Source organism: Alosa alosa, chromosome 6 (assembly GCF_017589495.1).
Source record: "Alosa alosa isolate M-15738 ecotype Scorff River chromosome 6, AALO_Geno_1.1, whole genome shotgun sequence".
NCBI classification, from domain to species: domain Eukaryota; kingdom Metazoa; phylum Chordata; class Actinopteri; order Clupeiformes; family Clupeidae; genus Alosa; species Alosa alosa.
The window spans coordinates 25,042,933-25,060,171 of NC_063194.1; the positions used below are offsets into that span (position 1 = coordinate 25,042,933).

The 17,239-nt window shown below is 41.2% G+C and overlaps 1 protein-coding gene across 1 annotated transcript; it reads left to right on the forward strand.

Moving 5' to 3' along the window:
• Positions 1–46: 46 nt before the first annotated feature.
• On the forward strand, positions 47–3,307 carry pla2g10 (phospholipase A2 group X). Its single transcript, XM_048245888.1, has 4 exons — positions 47–386; positions 1,431–1,596; positions 2,304–2,410; positions 2,976–3,307. Exons 1-4 carry the CDS (start codon positions 350–352, stop codon positions 3,122–3,124), a joined length of 459 nt encoding a protein of 152 aa, XP_048101845.1. The 5' UTR covers positions 47–349; the 3' UTR covers positions 3,125–3,307.
• The last annotated feature ends 13,932 nt before the right edge of the window (positions 3,308–17,239 follow it).

Below are 17,239 nucleotides of genomic sequence, written 5' to 3' on the forward strand. Positions count from 1 at the left end.
TTAGCCTAGGTCTCTTTAAGAAGTGTGCTTTACTTGACTATGTATTAATGTTAAAATGATTAGCCACGTTCAGCATGTAATGACTAAATGTCCATGCCTCAAGGTTTCAAGTCTCATGAGCGAAAGAGAATCAAGAGAATGGGCTACAGAAGGGAAATGGTTAATACCAGCCTCCCCAAAACATGGGCAGTTCGTTTTCAGTCGCATTTATAATGTATCGAGTGCGTGGGGATTACCGTGAAGCGCTCAAGACAGAGGCTGGGGATGGTCAAGAGATTACTTTGGAGTAAGTCTAAAAAAAGCCGTCGACTGCCGGTTCACAACATTGCGTCAATAGACTTTGCGCACAATGCCAGTACTCCATTGGATACTTCTGCTACTCTTGGGTAAGTTTAGCTTTATTTCAGCCTTTTCCACTTGCAGGTTTTTCCCATCAAGAAACATTGAACCCTTCACTGAAAGAGCGTAAATAGGTTATTCCAACGTTTATTTGGAGTCACTGAGATGGATGCTGTGCGGTGATTGTTTCCTTTGAAAAGATTTGAGCGAACGGAAGGCAAAGACTAAAGTTTCAGCTGCTGTCATCCTTTCGAGATCCGTTAAAGACTCAGATAGATAACATGGCATATGGTATGGTCATGTTCATCTCATGGTCATTGCATGTGCGTCTTTCTCTCTGCAGTGGTTTTTGAAAACTTCACTTCGGTGGTTCCTGAAAACCTTTTTTTTTTGTAGTAGGCTAGCTAAATGTTCATCAAACAAAAGCTTTCAGGCACGTCAGCTAAATGCTAACCTGGGCAGGGGGACAGACATTTCACCCACGCACACCAGGCTTGTGCAAAATTCCAGAATTGAATTGAAACTGACTCTTAAATTACAATTCAATTCTTGAATTTCACTTGCATTTCAATTGAGGTAGCAAACAGGAAGCAGAATTGCAATTCGAATTGTGCACAACCCTGACGCACACCCACTTCAGCACCCTTGACATGAAGCTTACCAATATCAAAGAGTGACAAGGATCCATGCTTGATTGAAGTCTTCTCCACATTTTGCATTTGATAAAAGGTGACAGAATATTCTCCTTATTACCATGACAGAATATTCTCCTTATTTTGCATTTTAAAAAGATTTAGCATGACCCACAACCTCAGAGGAGAATACCTGCAAAAATAGCCTATGAGACTCTGAGTGGTATCATTACTTGAATTATAAGGGCTGCTTGCTATTAGCATTACCATAATTAGTTTAAATGATGGAATGGATCCAGAAATGACAGTGATATTCACACAGATATTTTTATATGCTTACAAGATACCTTATAAAATAACTAAAGCAAAAGTAAAGACTTAAGCCAAGACCTCCTGAACCTGTTGCTTTCTAACTGAATAAATGGCATAGAGCAATGCTGCTGTTTCTATTCCCAATAGGCCTGGCCTGTGCCACTCCATCAAGGTCTACTCGGAGAAAAAGAGGACTGCTGGAACTGGCTGGAGTCATCAAATGTAGTACCGGAAGATCAGCCTTGGCCTATATGATGTATGGCTGTTACTGTGGCCTTGGAGGACAAGGATGGCCCAGGGACAAGGCTGACTGGTAAGCTGTCAGCTTTTACATTTCTTTCATTCTGACTGGCACGATACACAAGGCTAAGGTGATGCAGTGTACAAAAAGTATATCACAACCATGCACCATTTCTGTTTGAATTTCCAATTGTTTGTGCCTTTCAGTTTGTAATTATAGTGATGCAGTTGCGAAGTGTGACTTTTACGAGTTCTGAGTCACAGTATGTGATTTTTTGTGCGGTCTTGTTTTTTTGTGCGGTCTTGTGGTCATTTTTTCTCAGTCTGTCTGTCAGATGTCTGAAAAAAGACCCACCCAGTTCTCCCACGCACAAAATAGGAGCCTCTAGTTGGGTGCCCCTAATGACAGTCACTCGAACCCTCAAACCCATCAAATTTTCAAAACACCATTCATTCTCTTCTGGAGTAATTTGTGCCCCTAAATTCAGTATATTTTTGAACACACTCACTTTTGTGGTTTGTTTTTCCTTCCGTTTCTAAATTAAAAGCTGCAGTATTCACAGAGCATCCGGTCTGAAGAATAAAAGAGTGATGTAGTTAAGCTGTAAATACCCCAGCTCCATCTTATCATGACCACATTTGTGTGATGCATTGAGCTGTGTCTGATCCGATTTATTTGCATGATCTAGTTCTGTCGAAAAGAGAAATCATTTCAGCTGTTAAGCAACATCGACAAACAGCCAGATGAGAGAGACTTTGTGTTCCCTTTCTGTTGCAAAGGTGCTGTCATAAACATGACTGCTGCTACGGTGATGCAGAGTTTGCAGGTTGCCAAACGCACACCGACAAGTACCAGTGGACATGTGAAGACAAGGAAGCCGATTGTGGTATGCCCAGTTTGCTCTTTGCACATACTAGCAGGAATTAGATTGTAAATCAACCCCCTGCCCTCTAAATAGGAAACATACACAGGTGTGTCCTCACACCTTGATACCAAAGGTAATGCTACATTTGGTTGAATTGAAAAGCAAACATTTGTCATGGAGACTAAGCTTGTGAGCATTTACTTGTGACTAAATGCTGTGTGTCAGCTTGCCCAAGACGTACTGTAGCAGGCAGTGGTTTCTGAATACAGTACACACATTATACAGAATGAGGGATGGGAGGAAGCCCAGCTCCTATGGGACTGGGGCCAGACAGGGTAGTCTTCAGCCCACACCTTGGTATTTTAAGCATCAGCTTAGGTCAGACATTCAACATCACCAGGGAACATTTTGGAAGCATCTGCAGCAGCAATGTGTACATTGTGTTTTGTCATGCACCTAGCAGCCCCATATTTACTTCAAGAAGGATTTCCATGGTGTACCTCACACAAACTGTGGCTGCCAGGGATAGTGACTGAGTTATTTTATCCATCTTCTCACTTATTTTGGTGTGTGTGCTTTATTCCAGATTCTCTGAAGGACAAGTGTGAGAAAATGCTCTGCCGCTGTGACAGGGAAGCAGCTAAGTGTCTGAGAAAAGCGCCTTTCATTAAGAAATACGCTTTTTGGCCAGATTTTCTCTGTGGATGTGTTCACCCAACCTGCAATTTCTACTGATCCATCAGTAGTCTCTCCAGCATGCAACATTCTATAATAGTGCGGAAGTCAAGTTTTTATTCTGTTTTTTTCTATAGCCAAAGCTACTCTTTTTGTACTGTTTATCTATATATTTTGTGATTATTTGTTCAATAAGTACTGTAAAATCTTTGTGGGAATTAAAGGATCACGCACATCTCTCAATGAAACTTTATCTGTGTTTATTCAGAGAGAAGAGTAGGCACATACTGTACTCAGTTCACAGAAGTGGCCAAGTGAGTATAAAGAAATAGGTTAGTGAAAGTGAGTGAAGAACAGTTACAGTAAGTCCAACTGTATTTGACTGAACCTGCATATACCTGCCCCTTAAGTATCAATGTATGCAGTGTAGAGCTTAGATTCTCAGCCCGAGCCCGGGACAGAACGTGCATAGGCTCGGCTAGGGTCAGGCTGGATTTTTGCAGTGCACCCTCATTCAGCAGCATATTGTGTTGACAGAAATGGTATCTCTTTTGTCAAATTTGTTCACCTGAAGGTTGAAAACAACATAAGCTAAACATGACATAACAGGTAAGACTGAGTGATTGTCTGTTACTTTTAAACCACCTTAAAGTTTGACATTTCATAACATTTTGTTACAACTGTAATAGTGTAGTTTGAAAGCACTAGACTAGATGAGAGAAAGAGAGCTTAACAACAACCAAAAGCAAATTATGTTTCCTACCATGGACAGAATGTAGGCCAGTAACAAGCTGGGGAACAATAGGCCCAGTATTGTAGACTAGTAGAGAGTGGATAGATTCTTATCTGGTTCTCATAGACAGATCAAGTAGCTGCAACCACTAAAGTGGAGCTCTGATTTAAGCCACATCTGCAGGTTTCATACTCTTTGGGCTAAGCATAGTACAAGTCAGAGTAGAGGTCCCTAAAGGCACTGGGATAAGGGGTTTAAATGAGCCACCATCTTATAACGATGGGATTCATACATAATTATAGAGACTGAACATGGCTTATTTGCAAATGGCTATATTGAGAGAATGATACTCAGCCACACATTCATTCTAAATGTGTAGAGCACCAGCCCTCTTTGCAATGTTTGTATAGCTGTTTTTCTGGGCACAAAGCTAACCTTTTAAATAAATTGAGGGTGGCACTAGCTAAAGACATTAAGTATAAACATCCCTTATGTTAATTGTTGATTAGTATCAGGAAAATATCCTCTGGACCATGTCAAATCTTTACATACTCTGAGAGAACCCTGGCAAAGTTGATGTTTCTGAGATGCTTAAAGAGTGGGTGGGACTTCCTGTCATTGGCTGAGAAATTTAAAGAGAGAAAGAGAGCATGAGAGAGAAAGAGAAAGGGGGAGGGAGAGAGAGAGAGAGAGAAGCAACTTGAATAAATTTCCTCTCCTCTGTTCGATCTGTGACGCTTCTCCTCCACGTCATTCCCGGCATGACTGAGCTGTGAGATCATCACCGTCACATGGGGGCGTGCCACACTCCGGCCCCGGGACTCCAGACCTCATTAAGCTGTTTTACACAGAGAGTACCAACAGGTGGTGTCATGCACCCACTTTTGAGAATGTCATGGGGGTTGGTGGAGGTAGAGAGACTGTCAGCGTGATGAATGACACAGTTTTTAACTGCAGTCTTTTAATACACTGACATACTTTTCAAACACACAAACCCATAAAACTCAATTCCCTAACTGTATATCATGGCTTGTCTCTTCACCAAAACCCAAATTGTAACCAAATAAACAACACAGTCAGTGCTGCTGAAATGGACACATGTATATCTCATTGACATTGGTACAACATTCATAGTTTTTAGCAATTCTCTATGGCGGACCAATGGCCAGTCGAGGTACACAAGGTCACTGGCAGTGCCGTCAGATCAGTTAACAGGACAGGAGCAGGACTTCGGACCATCCCTGAGTCTCTGTGGCCTCACATGGGATTCTAGTGCGCCATGAGTGGGCAGCAGCGGCAGCGCCATCACGTCCCCCTGGGGGAGAGAGAGGAGTCAGTTGGAGAGCTGAAGCCCGGCGCGGCACTGTGCTGGGACACGAGTATTTGGGGCATGCTCCACAAACACTCGGCCGCTTGTGTCCGGCCGTCACAGGCTAATGAGTGAAGAAGTTATGAAAGTCATATGCTGCTGCAGTCACATGGGCCAGAGCACAGAGAGGGGGTTGAATGCTTCTCATTTTCGTGTTGGCATGTGTACCTCCTTTGAGAAATCTGTTTGTGTGTGTGTGTATTTCCCCTTACCATTTCCCTATACAGATTTATAAAAAAAAATGATATACTTTGGTTGAGCTTATCTGCCTTCTGTGCCCCTGGATCATACACAGCATACTGGGTATTTGTCTGTTGTTTATCATGATATATTTCTTTTTCAAACAACATTTATTAGTTTCAATAATAGGAGTTCTTTGTATTACTTGGAGGAATGAACTTCCAAACAATAAAAAAGCTTCGGACTTTATTACCCCATATACACCGAGACTATAGATTATATATATTAAAATGCACACCGAAATGTGACCATGAAGATCAAATAGTTAATGAGAAGCCTTAATGGTGCAGTAGAGACATGGAGATGAGACTACCATTCACTTCTGTTCAGTAAGCGGTGTGTAATTTAGAGCTTGTGTGTAATTTTGAGCTTCATAATGGCAAGGCATATAATTAGTTTCAGAGTACTTTATGTGCTGTGCTCCCAACAGATTTACAAGTTGTGATTGTGGAGAGAGGCTTCAGTGAGAAGGGTATTTAGAAAGCATTTGCATGCTAAAGGTGCAGAAGGGTATTTAGAGAGCATTTTCCACGCTAAGGTGCAGAAGGATATTTAGAGAGCATTTACCATGCTAAAGGTGCAGAAGGGTATTTAGAGAGCATTTACATGCTAAAGGTGCAGAAGACCCTACAGGTAGACATTTGCTATATACCCCCCCCCCCCTTCTCCTTCTTGAAGGTAATTAGTAAGAATAGGTCGACTTTACTTTAATTTACTTTATTAACAAAATGACAACATGCAAAGACTCAAATCAAAACAAAATCACAAAACAAAAATATGGTACATGCTCCTTTATTCCACTGTGGTAAGTTTAAGGTTTAATACAGTGATGCATTTCATGTCAGTACTCAGGAATAGAAATCAACAAGACAAACTCGTTTAACTCAAGAATCCAAGAGCTGAAATCCTCTGGGGTCTGGAAACAGTGTTCTGCACTCTGTGTTGCCACTTAACACGCAGTGCCAGGAAAGATGGTGCGTGAGTGCCAAGGCCTGCTTCACTTTGAGCTGAAGACTTCTTTGTGGAAAAAGCCGTGTTGCATCACCCCACCTGTGGTCTCATGACCCAACTTAAGTTCACTGGAAACACACCGGTTCTCATGTGCTCCCATATGGCGTACATCGACATGGCTTTTTTTCGGGACACAGTCCTTCTGCGATGACCAAAAAATCCCTGCAAAGCAAGCTCAGCACATTGTGTATAAGTGCCCGGTTATCACATAGAATTTACTCTCAGGCTATTCATCTGTACATATCTTACTTATGACTGAGATGGCAGTGGTGAAAAGGGGACTTGTTGTCACTGACATTTTAAGGCCTGGAGTGTTGCTGCCCGTGTCTGCCCACTGAGCCATGCCTTAAATGTCTCCGTTATTGAATTAGTTAGGGTGCATTTATTCAACAGACTCATGCATTTCCTGAAAAGCATATTTTCATGTGACAGTCATGGGAGAGAATAATGCCCTAAACGCAACAGGATGGCTAGTATGCTAATCATTCATGTGTCTGCATTTCAGTTTCAAAACATAATCACATTATGGTAACAGTGTATGATGAATGTATGCTCAGTCATTGTAGACATGCTAAAATGCACACCATTCAACAAGAGCTATCTCTGGTTTAGCCATGGCATTCTTGAAACAAGCTTCCAGTCAGCCTTCAACATCCATGGGAAGAGTGCAATAACAATTTATCTCTTGCCAATAAATTCTGGTCATGTGCAATGCATGAAGTCTCATGTTAGGTAAAATGTACATTTTTTTTACAACATCGAGGTGAGAAGTCTAGACTTGCAGGAAGTTGCAAAATAACTGCAGGTACTTTTTCAGCCATGCATGTCTTCACTTGTTTTGTGAGATTTAATTGAAATGCAATACAACATTATCCAATCATTATCTGTGGATTTATGAGTGAGGCGGCATGGACACATAATACCATGTTCGGATTCAAAAGGATAACGCACAGCTAAGAAGTTGTGGGTTTGGACGTACTAAAGTTTTATGCTTAAAAGCCTAAATACTAACCACCATTCTGTATCTTGAGTGAGCAGTGTCTAGAGGACATGCATATTCTGTTTAAAGCCCACAGGCATCCACTGCCTGCACTTTGCCTCACTTATTTCACACACATCTTGTTCTTAAGCCCTCACCTTACACACAGGACCCACAAATCCATTTGGCAGAGCTAAAACACAGAACTGAAGTCTTCAGAAATCAAAGCCATGTGCCGTGGCTTCCGTTCTCATTTCCTTTGATAAGAGCAGCAGACACAGCATCTTCGCGAGCACATAAGGGAACCTTAGGGACGGCCAATGCCGGGATCATCACATAAAAGCCTCCATAACCTGCGAGGCGTGCATACATGTTACGTTTGTAGCTGTGCAAGCACGCTCATGTAGAGTAACCTGCTCAGAGGGGGGCAACACATCTCATGCATTTTGGATCACAAGGTGTTGACAATGCAGGAATAAAATTATAAAGTAAGACGGGCACTAGTGTTTGTGCTTTGTTAAGCACTTTTTTCACAGAATTGACATCCGCCCGATTAGTTTGGCTGTGAGAGTGCTTCATGTGGTTTTGGTTAGGAGAGAGGAGCTGGACTTCTTTGACAAAGGGACGTGTTTCGACTCAGCTTGATGTTTGCCTCTCTTTACCCTTCCACTCTACTGCTTGCTTTTGATCTTATTGGAACCCGTTTTGGGATGGTCATGCTTTGCACTTCCCCTGAGCAGAAGAATCAGAAGAATGCTGACTAATGGTTGCAATGAGGGACGGGGCCATTGAAAAACAACTGAAGCACGGGCCATAAAAGCCAAGTCTTCCACATGCAATGGTCCATGTCAGTTGGATAAATCAGCATATTTTTTCACAATGCTTGATCTCTCAGGGGTCATTGGTAGACAGAGGGGGAGCTTAAGCTTTTTAAAGTATCTCACTACTTAACAATGTGGCATGGACAGTTTTTTTTCTTATTTAAAATGAAATTTACAGCCAGCCTGCTAGCAATGTGAATGGAAGAACAGAAATTGCTTGCTCTCTTCCTAAACTGGGTTCAGTGTGGTATTGATAAGGTAGTTTGGCATTGGGAATTTTGATGGTGTAATCCACATTCTGTGCTTCAACAAAGAGGCTTAAAAACATTTAAAAAAAACCTGTTTCTCTAGTTCAGGATATTCTTGCAAGTGGCTTCTTTTGCCTAACTGTCCCTGTCTTGCTTTAAAGGATGCAACTCTATTCTTTTTCTTTGAACAGACATTTCATATTTCATCAGTGAGAAACACAAGGAGAGGGTTTGTGAGAACTCTGTTTGGGGAGCCATTAACGTGAAGCCCAGGAAGCGAGGGGATGGATGCCAGTCTTCTGAATCACTGGGACTTGTTTCCACTGAATGGTAGAGGACCAATAAGCCCAGCCGACAGCCAGAATCTGGGCTTACCCAGCCCAGTGCACATTTCCACCTCCTCTTTTGGGCTAGTCCTTAAAAAATGGGTATGAACACAAGAGCTCGGATTCTAATTGTAATATCCCATTGTTTTTCTACGACAATCTCAAAACACAAATATAATAATAATCATAATCTTCCAATTAACTTTTGGAAAGCAATTGATTTTTACTTGTAGTATCAATAACATTCACATTTATATATAGTAAGCAAAATGTTACAATAACTCCAAATGCCATGGCATAGACCTTCCATGATAACAACTTATCTCAACCAAATATGTATACTTAAATATCTCAAGCATCAATTTGAAGTGTTACAATTTAAGAACCTGCATACTTAAGAACATACATAGTTCTATTCAACTAACTTAACTAACTAAATTGTCATTTCTTTCTTTCTTTCCTTTCTCTCTTTCTGTAATTTTACATTAGAGTGAATATTAATGCTGTCTCCATGCACCCCCCCCCCCCCCCACACACACACACCCCTGGCTGTGCTCAAGTCATGATGCTGTTAATTGGGTTTTTCTGCCACAAGATCTTAGACAACCTTTAATTACTTTGTTACTTTGTAGAAATTGTTGGTATTACCAAGAATGCAGTTCCATTTTGTACTGGATACAACCATTTCATATTCACTGAACAAAATCTATGTGCTCCAAGGAAGTTGGAATAATCACATCATGAATCAAATACTTAAATCATTGTGGAAGGTAAGGAGAGTCTTTAACACTTATTTACCACTGACATTTGAACACATATTCATAACTAAGTTACATTTACATAACGAATATGTGGTATTTAACATGTTTTGATAATAAGTATTACAAACTGAGTGTGAGTAAGTAGACTACCTAAACATCTTACCTATCCATTGTGTGATAACCTATTATTAAATTTATATGTGCCTATTATATGCAGTGCCTTTACGTGCACCAATAAAAGCCACCATCCATCGTGTTACTGAAACCCATCATCAACATTATTCTTTTTCTCTTTCTGCAAAATCTTTCAGGAATACCTTTCTGGTGTCATCACATTAAATGATCAATGATTTCAAACACACATGCTTATCTCTGATTAAATCCACTTTTAGGTTAAAGCATGAATAAGATATAGGCTAGACAAGTTATATTGTGAGTGCAAACTTTTGGCTTTGTGTTTAGAGCACTGTAAAAGCAAGGACACTATCACTTATGCGCATCACGTTGTCTTCAGTTCACGGGGTTCTGTCGAAGCTCTAAATATAACCACCGAGGGAGAAAGGGGAAATCTATCCCTCTCTAGCCCGGTGCGAGGGCAAGCTTGTCATGTGAGATTTTTCAATATACTTCACCCTGCCAGTCGACCCTCCCCACCACCACCACAACCACCACCCCCCCCACCAGCCCCCTGCACACTCCCACTCTATTTCTCCCAGAACAGAGCAGCCACTGCGCTTCTATGATTCCACCAGAATGTGTCGAGTCAAAAGAGCAGAGACCTGGACAGCAGAGTCAGCTGTGTGAAGCAGATGGGAGAAGTGAACAGCCCATCTCACTGATCGAGAATGCATCGTTTATCATTTCAAAATGCGTCATCTTCGTTTGACATGATGACCACAGCACACTGTGCCCTGTGGACTGCTGGGACACATAACAGCAGAGCCTGCACAAGGCCACTGATATGGCATGACCATGGTGCTCAGAGTGACAGGATGTGGAATGCAACAGAGGCTTTTACCAGGGGCTCGTCATTTTTAAATCAAATGATCTTACTCTATTGCTACTCACTGTGCAACAAATGTCTCTGATCAGAAACATTTCCTTAGAGACAAATACCTGACATCTAATCATTTACATCATCTTCTGGGGCCATTTCTTCAAGTGAGCCAGGAGGTGGGGAATGGCCTCCTATATCGAGAGATCTCATTTCTGAGATCTCAATTATCAGCTCTTCATCTGCAGGCTTTCTCTAACATGAGTTAACTCAATGCACCAGCACCCTATGACGCGCACAGCCTCTGAGGTTGGACATGATTCAAAGAAAATTAACATCCACAATTAACATCCACTGAGGTGTCACTTTATGCCAAAATACAGAGTTTAAAAACATAAAATAACTGAAGAGTGTTTGACTGTGTGTTCATAAGAGAGAGTGTGTGTGGATGTGGGTGAGGGAATGCATGCATAAAGTGAGTGTTTGTGCTTGCTTATTCCAACATGTGCAGATCTGTGTTAGTGTGTGTGATGGCATGCTTTTCTCTCTCACACCCTGAGACTGTTGTATCTGGCTGTCTGACATCCTGGAGAGAGGCCAGCTCACATTATTAAACAGTAAACGGCTGCCACACAGCCACAGAGCACAGCCTCCCTTGACTTATCTCAACATGATACTTCAACATATGAAAGACTGTGTGTGCATATGATTTGAGTAAGAGAGACACAAACAGAGAGAGAATGAGAGAGAGAGAGAGAGAGAGAAAGACAGAGTATGTGTGTGTGTGTGTGTTTGTGTAGTGTGTATCAGTTTCTATAATCAGTAACACTCACGACTACGATTTAATATTTCCTAAACTGTCACTGAGAAGGAAATGGAAAAGTCTAATGAAGCGTGCATGTAACATGCAGTTTATGCCGGCTCATATTTTCTTTTTTATCTCTCACAAATGTCCAAAGCTCAAAATTTCAATTTCTTTTGCTGAACTGAGGAGGAGGAAAGATGTGCTAGAATGAGAAGTGTGACTCTTGTGCCTGAGGATTACGGACTATCGGACACGTTCTCTAGAACTGCCGTCGGAGCTATAAAAGTGGAGCTACAGATGCACGTGGGCAGTCGAGCCTAACTCTGTTGAAACAGGAATCTGAACGCGGGTTGTGACAATTTAAACCATTTCATGCAACAATGTTAATGCAGACTGCCAGTTCAGCGTGCAGGCCTCTGCAGGGCATTCTTAACCCCTGATTCAGGAGTTCACAACAGACTCCGACTCCTCTCACCAAAACCACTCATCTAACAGCTCAAAAACTTCTCTCTCCATGTCCTTGGTTTTTGTATCCCTTGATAATACATTTCAAACTCATTAAAGGGATTAATACCCCTCAAACAACTATTTTCCATGATTTGAGGGGAGGGGCGTTAACAATGCTTCCTTTCACAAAAGTGGAATATAGGGAAAGATGTCATATGATGCTGTTGTAAATGGTTAGATCCATGAAGCACAAAATGGTTTGCTTGTTCCATTCCTTGGGCATCAAAGTCCCTCAAAGGCAGAATGTGAACAAAGACTCCTGCCCATTTCTCTATACCCACACCAACATCTGAATAACCACTAAGAGCACATCGCCTCATCAAGGAAAAATATTGGATCTACTGCATTCTAAGTATGAAAAACATGTCATGGCCATTGGCCTTTGCAAACTACATACTGTAGGATATGGGTATCGTTTTCACAACTGTACATCTCTGTCAGGTCTTTAATGAGGCACACATCCCAGCTGCAATCATATGGGGTGAGTCCTCGGAGCCCGTCCACGTTTAGGTAAGCGGGGTGTCAATAATGACTTTCCCAGATGAAATGCCCCCACCCCCTCTCTCTCTCCTGTGACAGGACCCCAACACAGCCTAAAGCAGTTGGCACAGCTGGTCAGCCCAATCTCACAACACTCAAACCTCGCCACGGTGACACTGCATATTGGTTACATATCGACAGTCAAATGGATTTACATACCCGCTAAGAACATACAGTTTCTAACCAGATTAATGCTACAAATGAACCTGATGAACTTCAAAATTGCTTAACTTCTCAATTATCACTTGTCATTTGTCACAACAATCTCATTATGGTTCCAGAATCGCTTTTTATAGCCAGGAAGCTGTTGCCATAGCTGGAGTTGATTCGGTTACTTGATCTTTCAGAGCTATATTTGGCATTACAATGCATGTGCTTGGCATGATAAAACTAAAAGTCTGGACATACAAGATGGAGCTTTATCTCTTAATGGTCCTCTTCTTTACAGGTGTCCAGTAAATCATCTGGACGATTAATTAATATGGCGTCAACTGGCCTGTTTCTATAATAACAACTGTATTACATGACGCTTTATTAATTATGCATATCATTCCTAATAGGACTGTCTTGAACTCCAAACAAGATTTACTGTAGCCAAGTACTTTACCCAAGCAGAAAAGGCCTTACTCAAATTAGAATGTTTCCCTTTCTAAAGTTTTCTTGGATGGCAAGCTTGGTAATATTTCACGTAACTGAAATCTATTGTAAAAGGGTTGTAACAATGGTTTATAGGATATGATATAAAAAAAAAACACTACAAATCGCACTCATGACCCACTACAAAGAATTATCCCAGATGTCTTCTCAGTATTCATTTTCATCTATTCTGTCGTACATTAATGATGTGGTTGTAAAATGGATCTCCTAACGAGGGACGAAGTGTTAAGTGCTTGTGTTGTTTCTAGATGTGTCTTTAGATGAGGACTCATCTACTGCAAATCAAATGTACCTATGGCTACAAATAAAGTAACCTGAACCAGTAGGCAAATATAGAGACAAACCCTTCTATGTGGTAGGAACTCTCATTTGACCACGTCACGGTGGAGAATTCAGTCTGTGGACACACAGACCTTGAGGAATGTAGGGAAAATAATAATAAAAAAAAACATTTTAGATATTTACATCCAGTTGTCATTGACTAGGTGTAATAAGCAATATCTCTATGATAAGATAAAGGAATTAAACCTGGCACTACACACCATCCTCAGGGAGGAAGATGCAGCAAAAAGACAAATGTGGCACATTTGTTGGTGTAGCCATATACTCTCTATGCTGGTGAAGAAGAGAAAAACTGACATGGAAGGTAGGATATTTCAGCATATGACAGCAGTAGACTGCATGGCAAACCTACAGTATATGCCTTGTTCGCTCACAAGTGGGTGTAATAATCTGCTACCCATGCAAAACAATGATAATGACCATAAGAACGACGACCCCCATGCGATCATTCCAACAAATCCAGCCCACTGTGAGTCTGACACTCCTGGTGTAGGGCAATCCCCTGAAAGAGTTAATATACTCTTAAAGTGATCACATGGGGACACACCAAATGCTCTGGGCCTTCCGTCAGATGCTCTTAAACAGTGGACTGATACATGGGCACACAAGGCATTAAGGAGCCTCCCTGCAAGAAGCCTTAGCCTAGTGAAAAACAACATAATTGAGCACAGAAGGTGATGGGATGGATGCAAACAGCACTGATTTGTGTGGACTCTGCTCCAAAGGCCACTCAAGTCCTTTAGCGGTGCGTTTGCTATGAGGGAGTGCAACTGAGACTTTCATCAGTCACAAGTCATCAGCATGTTAAGACTGATTTGTGTCAAGAGCCAAATTCTGGCTTTTTCTCCAAACCCAAAATGGAAACCTTTTTGACTTTGCGATGATACACTCTTAAAATGAATGTGTTGAAAACAACACAACTTGAGTTATTTTTAATACATCTCTGTGTCTTGATAGGGACAACACTGTTTGTTTTAAGAGTAGGCCTACTCCAATTTTTTGGTTACTGCCCTTAAGCTTATTTACACGTGTGAATCATACATGTCCCATGTGTCAATAAATGACTTGTCCTTTCTTAATAGATAATATAGTTTTCCGATTTTTTGATAGATAGATTTACATTTTTTGGTATGGTAAAGCTTGTGAGGTCACTGGAAATTAATTAGCGTCTTGTACAGCACTAAAATACATAATTGCCTTTGGACTGCAGTGATAAAACACAGTAAGTCCTAATCATCATTAAATTAAAGTAGCCAAATGCTAACAAGTGACAAGTGAAACAAAATACAGTAGCCTATATGGCCAGCCATCTTTCCTTTTGTTGCAGATCATGTCACATTTAACATAGGCTAGCAGCCATTTGCTAAAGCAAGACATGTTCTTTGAGACTTTTGGGACATGGGACATTCAAATACATAAATCATAGCCTACAGTGAGCAATGTAGCCTATCGCTATGCCCTTTACCTGAAAGGAGATCAGTGCAAGAGCAATGAGGATTTTTAGGGGCATTATGATGGTGAAACTGAAACACAAGTGCCCCCAAAAGCCCCTCATTCTCCCTGCGGCATAAGACTTGCAGGTAACTTTAAGTTGAAATGAAAAAAAAAAAAAAAAACCTTTTCTAAGCTTAAAACGATGGTGGTTTTGGTGGTAAATCGTGAATGACATCTGTTTCATTTGATATTGCCTATCAAGAAGATATGGCGAATGCCAGAAGCGGGACTTTGCGGGCCAGTTGGATAGGAGTCAAAACTCATCTCGCCCCCAAAACCCCGCATCTTACATCACAGTATAGGCTAGAGATAACAAAAAAGGTTATCATGAGTGATAGAGCGGGATAAAAAAAATGCTGACAACATTTATAGACGCATAATTAAATTAGGCCTTTTAGACAAACAGCTGCAAAAAAGTTTAACTTCTATAGGTGAATTACAACAGGTTGGCTAGAATGCATATAAGAAATATAGGAACGCCTGGCTTGACATTCCAGCCTACTTGACCAATCTGGTAGCCAGGTCTTTGCGTCCTTATGGCAAGCGACACAGAGCCGCATAAATTATTTTAGCAATAGCTGGTCCGGAACAATAGTCACATAATGCTATAGGAAGTCCTTCACGAATACCTCCAATAACAAAAGGTTTATTTATTCTCAAAAAAGCATATCTACAGTAGCCTATGGCTGTCTGATTTGGACGGAGCCCGTTTATTGATTCACTGTTGGGCGTCAGTGGAGTCGAGCCCTAGACAGAATAATTCCCGTGAGAGTTCAGGTAGTCGCTCAGACACAATCTGTCTGCAACAGTCGGAGAGCAACACCCTTGAAAAATATATCCGTTTAAGATGTCAGTTGTCTGAATAACAGCTACACGTTTGGCTCTTGTGTCCTAGAGAAGGATAACATAGGTTGTCTATTAATACAGCCTATATAATAAAATAATCGACCCTAATTCTTTCTACAGAGAGTAATCTAAATCCTATCACACCTGCTTTTGTCGACACGAGACGGATGTCTCCCAAACCGCACCGGTAGACAACAAAAATGCATGTAAAGGTAATCTAATGACACCTTTAAAAACTTACCTCGGTTGTGCCATATCAGCAGCAGACAACAAGGCACACGCGACTGACTGACTGAATTTAATCTGTTGTTGTATCTTTAAGTATACGTGCTCCTGGCAGTGAGATCACCAGTGTCTGGCACAACTGACTCCCTGCATGTTAAATTCCCAGAGCCTGCGCCTGAAACATTGCTTCATGGTCACGCCACGAGGTAAGAAGAGGCCGTAAAGGGGGAGATCCGATTTCAAAAACAGTAACTACTGCGACAGCTATAGCCTAATTCAATTTAGGCACAAAGTTAATTTCGAGACGGTAACAAGGGTGGCTGTTTAGCATTTTTGAAGACGCATTCTTGTATTCTGATCTGGAGCTGTGAGCATTTCAAGCCACGCACTTACACTTAGCCTAGACGCATTCACATTCGCTGGGTTTTAGAAAGGAGAAAAGTTTCAACATGTCTATGAAGTAGGCTAGGACAATTTGGTAATTTCTATTTTACTGGAAATAACAAATTCCAAATATAGAAACGAAAATGAATGTTCGTAGAAACTCATGTAACTGGCGTGTAGCCTATGCTTGCTCTAGCTTCACACCGCTTATATCCAACATCATGTAGAGTGGACCAGCAGTGAACTACACAGGCATAGCCTAAATAGCGTCTTGACAAAAAAAAAGTCACAAAATACACTGTGGCTCACCTCATTTATGAAAAGGACAGGACAGCTCTTTGTCTTACATATTAGGCCTTTGTCCTGGTAGCTAGCTACAATGTTCAGAAAAGCCTTCACCGTCTCTTTAAATCTTTTTCTGTATACATGTGTTTCCTGTGCTGTATTTGTGTAGCCTAACGCAAATAATGCTCATAAATTGAGTTACACCTGACAAGAAGGCGTCTCTTATTTTGTTGCATTTGCTGCCCCCTGTCGGATCTCAAGTGTTATGTCTACCTGTAGTTAAATCCACTAGATTTGCTGGCCCCGAATGTTTTCTGAGGGTTCAAACAAGTTATTCATGTTTAAAATGAGCACTTAAGTCTTGTTGTCGTCATGTGAACTCACAATGTAGGCTATCCTAACAACCATTGACATGTTGGCCTACACACCGTTTTGGCCTAGACTAGAGCAAGTTGAGTGTTTGTTTTAAAATAGGCTTAGAATCAGTGAAGCTAAATCTGCCGATTATGTCGGCCACATACGTTCTGATAACCAGGCTACACTTGCCTGTGTGGTTTACAAGTGTGCCCAACGACTTTGCATAGATGGTTGAATTCTATCGAGAGAAA